This window comes from Poecilia reticulata, linkage group LG19 (genome assembly GCF_000633615.1).
Source record: "Poecilia reticulata strain Guanapo linkage group LG19, Guppy_female_1.0+MT, whole genome shotgun sequence".
NCBI classification, from domain to species: Eukaryota; Metazoa; Chordata; class Actinopteri; order Cyprinodontiformes; family Poeciliidae; genus Poecilia; species Poecilia reticulata.
Window position 1 is genome coordinate 8,370,088 of NC_024349.1, and position 11,695 is coordinate 8,381,782.

The window sequence follows — 11,695 nt, forward strand, 5'->3', positions numbered from 1 at the left end:
GGTAACAAGAGACCGTGATCGCAGATCATACACTTTTTCATGGAAATCGGCCGATTATGATCGGTGGCCGATCGATCGGCACACCTCTAGTGGAAACAGATTCACTCAAAGAAATAACTCTTTGGATTAACACAAAGCATAACATTTTTATATTTGTTTATTAAGAACAAGAGTAAATTTGGTTTGATTAATGCTTTCTGCATAGATTAATTGACAGATTTTAAACAGTTTAAATTATTGGATCTAAATTTAATCTCAAATATTGCTGAAAAGTTGCTTGTAAATTAGTTTTGTCTTATTTCAAGTGCGCCAACATATTTGCATTTGCAACTAGACCAAAAATACTTGCTCAAATTTGAAGTAAAAAACCCCCAAACTTTTCTTTTACAATGCAAAAACGCACAAAAAAAGTATTTTTTGGTCTAGTTTCTAGTGCAAATATCTTTGCACACTTGAAAAAAAAAGACAAAAATATTCAACTAAACATTTCAGGAAGATATTCTAGCTTCTTTTAAGTCAATAATTAATTTAGACTGATGTAAAAAATACTGGCTACACTGGCAGATTATTTCATTTACAACATGGGAAAACATTTGTTACCATTAGTTGAAAGTTTTTGTCTTATTTCAAGTGTACTTACATATTTTCACTGGAAACAACACAAAAAAATACTTGTATCTTTTCAGTGTACTTAATGTATTTTTCATGAAGTAACAGAAATAGYGTTCACTGATTGCTCTGGTTGTTAAAGTCGACAGAAAATTTGCTTGACTTGAGTCATCAGTTAGCGATGCTAGCTGTGAACTTACATGTAGAGCATCCTGCCTCTGATCACCTTGAGGTTCTCAAACACTGAAAGGTTGCTCCATTCCTCCGGCCAGGCGTCGATGTACAAATAACCTGCAAACAAAAAAATCACAACACTCAGGACTTTTGAGTGGCCTTGTCCAGGAACTTTAAAAGCTTTGCAGATAAAAGCCAAACATGCCTGCAATCTCCTCCAGCTTCCTGAAGCCTTTCAGCTGCTCCAAGGTCAGGCCGGATGAGTTGGTCACAGGGTCCCTGAACGAAGACAGAGAGACAACAAAAAATAGAAATATCCTTTATTAGAAACAGATTCACAAGGATGGAATTTAAAATATATAGAATGTTATACAGAAAGGGCAACATTTCAACATAAATACTAAAGTTATAAGTCCAGAGCAATGTGCAACCGAGTTGTTTATGTAAAAAATAGAAGGAAAAAAAACACTTTTATTATAATATAATGTCAGAAATAAAAAGGTTTCCAGTTACTAAATGTTTACACTGCAAAAACACAAAATGTTTCCCAATAATTTTGGTCTAGTTTCTAGCATAAATAGACTTGAAATAAAACAAAGCTAACTTACAAGTAACTTTTCAGCAAGAAATATGAGCTTGTTTTCCTTAATATTGATGAAAATGTCCTAGTTCCACTGGCAGATTACTTCACAGCGAACTGGCACTCTGCCGTTACCTAGCAACATCAGGCAAGCCAAACCCGTCACCTAGCAACCCTGTTGCTAGGTGACGGTAAAACAGAGTTTCCACTGGTAAAACAGAGTTTTACCAGTGGAACCCTGTTCCACTGTGTACTATCTTATCTGAAAGTAAGATAGTAACCTATCTTACTGAAAGGTTGCTTTTAAGTTAGTTTTGTCTYATTTCAAGTTTACTACAAACTAGACCAGAAATACTTGGTAAGATTTTGTGTTTTTGCAGTGCGTTACATTTGTATTTATTTCCTTGCCTGTGTACAAGGTTTGTAMATTTTTCACACAGTAAAATTCAAGCACTTTTCAAGCATTTTCAAGGCAAGTTTACAAACTTTTCCAGCAGCAGACTTTAACGATCGAAACAATACAAATGAACTAAAGAATACAGTTTAAATTCACCATTTTATGTCATTAATTATGTCTCGTGAGCAGAGAAAGTAGAATACTGAAATTTTATGTTTTGAAATGTCTCTCTTGCACACTTTCTTGAGAAAGTTACAAAAAYGTTCTTGTTCAGTTCTTTATTATAAAAATAATTTAGGTAAATGTAACTTTTACAAAAACAACAGCGAAAAAATGTGTATGTATTTTTRTTGTAATGCAAAAATACAAAACCTTCCAGAGTAATTTTGATTCATTTAGTGCACTTAAAATAGGGCGAAAGTTAGTTTCAAGTGACTTTTCAGCAAGAAATGGGAGCTTGGTTTAAGAAAATAATTCCTCAATATCGACTAAAACGTACTCGTTCTATTAGCARATTATTTCACTCATAATGTGGGGRAAATGTTTTGTTAAACAAGTAAAATAACACATTTTACTTGTATTGCTTAATGTTTTTATCAACATTAAGCAATTATTGACTTAAAATAAGCTGTTATGTGTCACTGAAAGTTACTTGTACATTAGGTTTGTTCTAAGAAATTTGCACTAGAAACAGCACCAAAATTTCTTGGTAGGATTTTGAGTTTTTGCAGTGCATTTTCAACTGTAAATAATATTTTCCAAATTCAATCAAACAGAATGGACTTTATTACTTTCTACCAATATTTATTTGCCTTTATGCAACTAGATACTCTTAAACTATTGTTAGTGAAGGTAAAAAATAAAAGTTTAGATCGCACTTTATTACAAAACTGAATATCAAGAACTTTCAAGGACTTTTTACAAAAATCAAGCACTTTTCCAAACCTTGAAAACAAGCATTTCCAAGCAAGTGAGGGACTTCCTTGTTCTCTTCAATCACAGCTGCTTTCATTTCTGGTACTCACTGATAAAATCAGTTTCATTTCATTGTCGTGTTTTTGTCCCCTACCTTGCGAAGCTCTGGGCGCGGAAAGCCAGGCTTCCGAAGATCTTGGAACACTTGGTGAACTGACCCACGTTGGCAGACGTTACCACGGTAACGCTGTGGTTGTCCACGACGCCCAGGTTGTCCATGCCCAGGCTGTAGCAATCTGTGGCAAAAGTTCAACGTCACCCAATTAGACAGAAAAACTAATAAATCCAAGCAGATTCACAGAAACGACAATGATTAACGTCTGTAAACACGGTGGCAGAACGTTGGAGCAGATTTTTGCTCCTTTTGACACTTTTTATCTTTTTTTTACTTTGGCTGAGGCAAAGTGTGTCTGAAAAGTTATTCCAGCTGGAAGGGTTTTTCTTCTCATACTTTTGTCACAATGCGCAGAGTTGGGTAGCAACATTTACTTGAGTTTCTTTCTTCAGAAAAAATTTACTTTTAGGATCATTTTTACTTCCTTGTACTTTTGAGTAATTGTATTATGAAGTATTTCTACTCTGAATTGAGTAAAATTTCTGGATTTTCTAATCACTGAATGAACATTCTGTGTGGAACACATTTCCAAAGATTTTTTAAAGATTTATTTTAATCTTTAAAAAAATTTATATATTTTTTGTACAATTTTACCTCAGTAGCTGCTCCATTTTTGAGTCTCAAACTATTTTACTTGTAGCATGGGGAACATGTCTTAAAAGTGAAACAATCCGCCAGTGGAACTATAACTGGGTTGCTAGGTAACGGGYTGGGTTTGCCTAGTGTTGCTAGGCAACGACGGAATGCCAGTTTCTTGTGAAACAAGTCAAATAATCTGCCGGTGGAACTACACTTTCATCAAAAATAAGGAAATATTTACTTTAAACAAGCTTCTATATCTAGCTATAAAGTTACTTATTAGTTAGTTTTSTCTTATTTCAAGTATGTGCACTAGAAACTACACCAAAAATACTTTGTAATATTTTGTGTTTTGGCAGTTTGCCAAATACTTTTTCACTCAAATAATTTCTTAGACGGCTGCTTTTTACTTTTACTTGAATGAAAATGTAAATCTTGCTTTAGCACATTATCTTTTTTCCACTCTACCAATGAGTGTTAGCAAAACAACACGTTAGCGTCCCACCTTTGGCGCAGTCAGCTTCACACTTTTCGCATTTCTGCGTCTCAGTGCCATCCGGCTGCTTGATGATGACTTCCTTGTTGGATCGGGGACAGTTCAAGGTGCAGGCCACTTCCATGGCCAGGTAGTTATCTGAACAGAGAGAGACAGAGTTCAAAGGGCAACCCAGAGTCTCTGAATGTCTTGAGCTGGATTTCTAATCTCAGTTCGTACAGGGACACGTCTTGACGCAGGTGGCTCCAAAGCTCAACTTCTTGTTGGGGTTGGGTTTGCTCTGGTAGGTGACGGAGTCGTAGAAGTTGGGTGGGGGGCAGTTCTCTTTGCACATTCCACTATCGTTGAAGTGACGACACGCCTAAGAAGAAGAAGAGGGGGGAAAAACGTGAAGAACTGGCTGCAGAAGTAAAACAAAAGAGGTGAAGACGGTGTCATTTACCAAACAGTCCGAGTCTCTGGGTCCGGTGCACCCAGCCGCACACTGCGTGTGACAGCAGTCGCTAGGAAGAGGACCTTTGCATCGCTGACAGCCAGACGCACAGTTTATTCTGGTCACTTTGAACAAGGGGAAAATCAGGAAAAAGCAACAGTTTCATTACCCACTTGTTAAAATGTTGCAGCGTCGCCATCAACATCGAGCATTTTTGGTCCATTTTCTAATCCAAATATTTCAATACATAAAAAAAACTAACTTATAAGTAACTTTTCAGCTAAATGTAGGATCTTGTTTTAAGTCAATAATTCCTTAAAATTGATGAAAAGGTTCCGATTCCACTGGGGAGATTATTTCACAAACAACTGGAGCTCTGTCGTGACCTAGCAATACCAGGCAAGCCAAACCCGTTACCTAGCAACCCCGTTCGAGTTCCACTGGCAGATTATTTCACTTGTAGCAATACATCTTTCCCATGTTTTGGAAGAAATAATAAGCTCATTAAATTAGAATTTTTCATTAAAGTTAAGGGATTATTGACTTAAAACAAGCTGCTGTATCTTGCTGAAAATGTACTTAAGAGTCATTTTGTCTTCATTCAAGTCTATTAAGATATCTGCTCTAGAAATTAGACCAAAACTACTTGGTCAGATTTTAGATTTTACAGTGAAGACTGAAGAGAGAAACTCACGTGTTTGACAGTCCTGCTCGGTTTCCCCCCAGCAGTTCTTCCCACATGCAGGATGACAGCTTGGACCTGAACCGGAGAAAAACAAGCAACGGCGGAAAAATGAGCTCACAATTATCACAGTTTCAACAAAAAGACAAAAAACGATTCTGCAAAGTTTCTCAGCCGATCACTGAGAAACGATACTTGAGTAGCAGAAGAAAACAGAAAGTCACAGGATAATGTATCAACCTGCTGCACCAGGACGTTTGATAAAAAGTACTATAAAAGAACAAAGCAAATGTCAGCTGAAAGAATGAAAAAGGTTTTAAACTCCTAGAAGATGGCAGGATAACACAGAACGTTACAAAAATGCTGGATTAACCTGTGAACCAAGAAAGACGTCAAAGACGGAAAACGAAAATGAACTGGTTTTACAAGTTGTGGATTACAGTACAGCCGAAACGATTAATCAAATTATTCGTGATTAATCGATTGCAGAAATAATTGTCAACTAATTTAGTAATCGATTAATTGGAGCATACAGACTCAACAAAAGAGGTTTTTCTAGCAAATTTTGACTTTTCAAACTCAGAATATGAACAGGGTTTTTTTTCTAGGAATTTTTACATCAAAATTAAACTTTTTTCCAAGAAATGTTTTTAATCAAAAAATTTGTAGATCTTGATTAATCTCAGAATTTCTATTTGTTTCTAGCAAATTTCTGACTGTTATATTTGGGTGAAAAAAAAATCAAAAGTTTTTGGAGAATTTTTTTTTCCAAAATAAAAAATTTTGAAAATGTCTGAGCTTCTTGGCAGAAATTCACTCTTTTTTTTCTATCTACAATGGCCCTAATCGTCTCACTGCAGGAGTATTATAGTGAGCAGCTCACAGTTGGGGGCTCGGGCCTGCAGGCGGTGCGGTTTGGTGTTCTGTTCGTCCATAGTGTCCGTCCATATGATGTTCTTTGGGTCCGGGAAGCACAACTGGGGGTTCCCCAAAATAGACACCCCGCCCAACAGGATCTCTGCAGGACAAACAATACCAGAACTATCAGACATAACTTTTCAAATCTCATAGTGAACATAAGCAAACACAGGTCACACAAACGAGAGCTTGAGCMGGTTTTTCTTTCATCCGACCTTTGAGGCTACGAAGCCGAAGCGTCTTCAGCCCCTGATTGTCCAGCACAGCCAGCGAATAGTTGGAGTTGTAAAAGTGGCTTCCTCTTATGATCCGAAGGTTGTCCAAAGGCACCAGGCTCACCGAGACGTGTGCAATGAGTACATAACCTTGCACCTCTACGATTTCCTGTGGAGTCAGACGACAGACAGGAAGACTTACTAAAAAAAAAAAAACAACAAAAAAACAATCTGAGACCATTTCTTCTATTTTTGATAAGATGTTCAGAGAAATCAGCTGATGACTCAAGCTGACGGTGTTTGAAAGCTAAAAAATTTTATCCTTCTTTCCAGGCATTGAACACACCACACACTTGTTAGCTCAGGATAACAACAACACTCTGTCTTCAGTATGGAGCTAACAAAGCTAAGATTGATCAATTATTATAAGCTAATGGCATTATTAGCTAGTTACGTTTGTTCCTAGAATATAGATTGTTCACCACAACATATTAGCTACCCAACCTTTTTTTTTTTTTTTAAAGTCAGGTATTAATAAAGTTATTCAAAAACCTAGCTCCATTACCATGACAAGTGGTAAAGCTAATGTTAACTTGGCATCTTTTTGGCTAACAGAGTTAAAGATGGTTGACATTCTTTATGGAAAACAGACACTGGCAGCAATGCTAACTGTGCTAATCATGCTAAGTGCTATAATAAGTCGCTAGGGCAGTTTCTACAGAGCCCAATAATACCAACCAAAAACAACTTAAAACATATCTGCCAGGTATGACAACATGTTTGGGCCATATTTGAAAAAAGCTAAAAAAGAAAAAAAAAMCTCAGAAATCTTGAGATTCATTTCAGAAATTTTCAAGAGAAAACTTTGAAATTTCTGAGGCCAGAAAGTTGAAAATTTGCAAGAAGAAAATCTGAAATTTTTAAATTCACCTCAGAAATGTTCTAGAAAAAACTTCGACATTTCTTCTCTAGAAAATGCAACATTTTCTAGAGAAGAAATCCGAAACAGAGATCAATTTCAGAAATTTTCTAGGAAAAACTTCGGAAAAGTTTTACATTTGTAAGAACAAAACTCAGATAAATATAAGAAATTTTTAGAAAATATATGAATGTTTTTTAACTCAAAAAGCATAAAATGTACAAGAAAGAAAATAAGAAAATTTGAGAATCATGTCAGAAATTTTCTAGGAAAAATTTCTAAGTTGAGTTCAGAAAGTCAATTACTAGAAACCAACTTTCTAACTTTCTGAGATTCATCTCAGAAAGTTCCTAGAACAATAAATAGGCAATTCCAAAGTTTCAAAACTAGTAAAAAAAAAAAAAATCCTTTTGAAAATCAGAACATTTTCAAAAGTCCAAAAATTGTATACTTTGCAAACTCTGAAATTTTTGCTTTTTTAAATTTCTGATTAATATAAAAATTTCGGACTTTTTTGGCTGAATTTCACCTTTTTTAAAATCCATCAACAACGGCTCTACTACACTGTTGTACAAATCTGTTTTTTGTTTCCTAAAGACTCAGAGTACCTTCAGGAAGGAGAGGTCCGGGTTCCCGCTCAGGTGTGTGATCTCCAGGTTGCCGTGGACGACCTGGCAGCCGGTGTAGAGCAGTCTCAGGGTCTCATAGTGATTTTCCAGGCTGGAGGGCAGAGCTAGCTTCATGTCCGTTCCCAGACAAACTGCAGCACACAGACATCATGACCACAAATTAACGACACACAAACTCTTCTGTAAAATGTAAAAAGAAAACATTTAAAATGACCAATGGACTAGTCAATGGACTAGTCAAATCCTTTGTTTTGTCTTCCAGAAACACAAACTGAAAGCGGTAGTTTTTCCATTTTAACTTRGGTCTACATGACGAAGACATTGACTATATCAACTGCCAGGTGGCTAAYGTTGATCTTTCTATGCCCCGACAGAAAGTCTCCACTCCTTCATGAGGGACATGATGGGACATGAGGGACGTGAAGAAACGCTGGAGTCCATCCAAATCTGACAAATATATAAGTGATATTAAGACCGAATCTCTGACAGTTTGAATATAAACCAAATCATATATCTGAATAAAATAAAAACCACACAGATTGTATGGGAGGAGGAACAAGGAAAAATGATGAATGAAGGAATGAATGGTTGGATGAACAAAACAGACCAGTTTTCCATCTGTAGTGAATGTGTGCGTTTCTAATAACCATATCGGTTCCATATTATGTTCCTCTCTTCTCTCTTGAACCGTCTGAACGACCGTTGTCTAAATTGGGTGTAGCACAGCGGGAAGGGAAGGGGAGGGGATTTTATCGGTTAGTCCAAATATATTTCTGGCACTGCCTGCATCGCACTGGAAACATAATATCCAACTATTCACTGCAGTCCAAGCAGTCATGTGCCGCTGCTGACGCCTCACACTCTCACATGCTAACAAACTGACTGGCATCGTTACATCCTTCTACGGTTAGCATGCATCCATCAGAGAGTCACTGCAGGACGGCTGTGTCTCAGAGCACAGATTCCCCGCAGAGGGTCACATACTGCGCCGCCTTCAGGGTCATGCAGCGCTGCAATCCTCTGGGGCTTTTGAAGACGCATAGCTGCCATGCCTTAGCAGGCAGTCACTCAGTGGACAGTCCCTCCTCCTCTTTGGAGGTTATAAATGACTTCCTCTGGCAAGTCAGTCGGCCCACTTTTCTATCTGAAGCCCCTCACCCTTCCCACCACTGCAGAGCAGGAAGTCTTTGACACTGCAAAACATTAAACTTAACAAGCAGTTTTGGTCTAAATGTAGAGGAAATATCTTAGTTCACTTGAAATAAAGCAAAACTAACTTACAAGTAACGCTTTAGTAAAATATAGTAGCTTGTTTTCACTAAATAATTCCTTAATATTTATGAAAAAGAACTAGTTCAGTACTTTTCATGTGAAAATATCTTGTTATACCTGAAGTAATCTGYCAATGGATCTAGTAATAATAATTGCTTATTTAATTTAAATAAGTTTTAAATAAGTTAAATTCTTGACTTTTCAATTAAAAATTAAGTTTGTAATTTTTTTTCTAGAAATTTTTACATTAAAATTCCGCATTCATGAAATTTAATTAAAATTTTGAGATTTTAATTTAAAAATTTTATTTTAATCTCAAAATTTCAATTTTCTCTCCAACAAATTTTTGACTKTCTAAATAGAAATTTCCACTTTTTTCTACAAAAAAATAAATAAATACATAAACTGCCAGTGAAACTAGAACTGGGTTGCTAGGTGACGGGCTGGGCCTGGCTGGCGTTTCTAGGCAACGGCGGAATGCCAGTTCATTGTGAAATAATTGTTTTTTTTCCATCAATATTAAGAAACTATTGCTTTAAAAGAATCTATGTCTTGCTGAAAACTTACTTTTAAGTTAGTTTTGTCTTATTTCAAGTGTATTAAGATATTTAGACCAGAAACTGGGCCAAAAATATTAGTATTTTTTGCGGTTTGCCACTTTTCTCCAGTGAATCGTGATGGCTTCCAGTACTGTCATCAAAACGATACTTGTGTTCTTCAAACCACATTTTGAATGGCATTTTCTTTTTCTTGTTGTGCCTCGTCCTCGGTGACTCAACTTCRCTCACAACATTGTTGTTGGATGCATCYATCTCAATGATAAGCTGGTTTGACCGCATCCTTCTTTCACAGTCAGAGATAAATCAGTTTTCTAGTAGATTAGGTAAAGATTTCACACAAGCTCAATGTCAGTCGAGTATCAAGCAAAGTTGAAGAACGGTGACATGATCTCCAGGTGAATGTGTCACAAACGGCTGCTGTCCGGTTGTGACATCATTTGATCAATGTAACCAACCTAAATAAAAGTGTGATGTCACAAAATTCTGCCTTTGATATGGTATTGTGATGTCACACATTGTGACATTACACTGCGGTGATGTCACGTTGCCATGGTTTCCTTTGAATTAAAATTCAAATATATCTTATTGATCCCAAAGGGAAATTAAATATTGTTGTAACCAGGGGCGCCATAGAGGGGGGAAAGTTAGGACAATTCAAAGGGCCTCTGACCGACAGGGGGCCCTCCACAAAATAGTTTTGTTTTTATTTTTTTTCTTCATAGAAATAGAGAAAAAAATTGGGGCCTTGTCAATTACAAAATTTATTATATCGTGTTTTTTAAATTATTTTTATCAGTAAAAAGTAAATGTTACCACTCCCAGACCAAAATGCACACCTTCAAATTTACACTGAACCCCCCTTGAATCTGCATGAAATGGTTCCTTCCTGCTTAGCGTGATGACAGCAGCAGCCGTCAGTAGAAAACAAGAACGACTGTGGCAGTTATAACGCTGCTAAGAGAAATAATAGTCAGATTTTCAAAAGGAGAGAAAAAAGACAATAGTGTCAATTTGTAGCCCAGTTTGTCTCCAAGAGAGGCGAGTACACTGTGTGAGATTATCAATCATTTAGCATAGTTAGCYAAGCTACAGACTGTTTGCCTCCATTTCACTAGCATTTACAGGTACACCTGTACCTTTTGCAACACTTAACAGACGAGTCAGTCAGCAGCAGCTCTAACCCCCTATCAGAATAATCCAGGGAGGAGGCCCTGTCCCAGTGAAAACAGAGAGCAACACTGATCAGTGACGAGCTAGTTAGCATCATTCCAGGGAGTCTATGTAGATTTCTCCTGTCTCACCGCTCTTTTTACAATTACACAACAAAACAATATATTTATTAGTGACAGAAATTCAAACAATCTTTATAAAATTATAATAAAAAACATCCTCCTGTCAGTCCAGATAGCCCTGCCTTAGCTTGCAATTAAATTACAGATACATGTTGCCACATCCCTCCTCAGTGAAATTAAAGCTGCAGTATGCAACTTTTATTAACAAAAAGTACATATTTGTTAAGACTGTCAACATGATGAGAGAGTATCTGACAATAATTTAATTCCTCTGCCTACTCCCAGTGCTCTGTAGAAACAACCAATCAGAGGCAGGAGGTGGGTTTTAACGCTGTCAATCAATCTTTAGCCGTCAGTCGTAAGTCAGGGAGGAGCTGGAGGAGATTCATCTCTTCGCAGATCATCCGTCTCATAACAAACTGTCATGACAAGAAAGCAAGGCAGCTGCATGCCTTTAAAATTGTGCCGCTTTTTATGGGTCAAATAGACTCAAGAAATTATAACAGCARGGGGGCCCAATTAAATTTTTTGTCATGGGGCCCAAGTTTCATGGCAGCGCCCCTGACCACACATACTTGGTAAAATGTGTGTTTTGTGCAGTGGACTCTGCCGTTTGTTTGGTTATTGACTGATGTGTCGGTGATGTGTAAAGCTTCATTTGTGACGCCTCAGTGCTCACTGCATGTCAGCTTTGCTAAGACGTGTTTCCCAATAAAGCAGAAATTAGAGCCATATTAGAGCCTGGCAGCCGACTGCAGCAGCAAACAGTCTGTGATTAGTGGCGCGTCTGCCAAAAACACACACCCAGTAGCTGCAGCTTACGTCAAAGAACAAATTAAACATCTTGTTC

General features: G+C 37.1%; 1 protein-coding gene across 1 annotated transcript in view; it reads right to left on the reverse strand.

Annotated features, from left to right (window-relative positions):
- The window catches only part of erbb2 (erb-b2 receptor tyrosine kinase 2), a 39,705-nt gene that overhangs the window by 14,297 nt on the left and 13,713 nt on the right, over positions 1 to 11,695 (reverse strand). Inside the window, 10 exon segments of the mRNA XM_017310689.1 lie at positions 806 to 900; positions 989 to 1,062; positions 2,830 to 2,971; positions 3,935 to 4,063; positions 4,145 to 4,286; positions 4,368 to 4,483; positions 5,053 to 5,118; positions 5,924 to 6,058; positions 6,174 to 6,342; positions 7,701 to 7,852. Of these exon segments, the coding sequence (XP_017166178.1) occupies positions 806 to 900; positions 989 to 1,062; positions 2,830 to 2,971; positions 3,935 to 4,063; positions 4,145 to 4,286; positions 4,368 to 4,483; positions 5,053 to 5,118; positions 5,924 to 6,058; positions 6,174 to 6,342; positions 7,701 to 7,852 (1,220 nt within the window).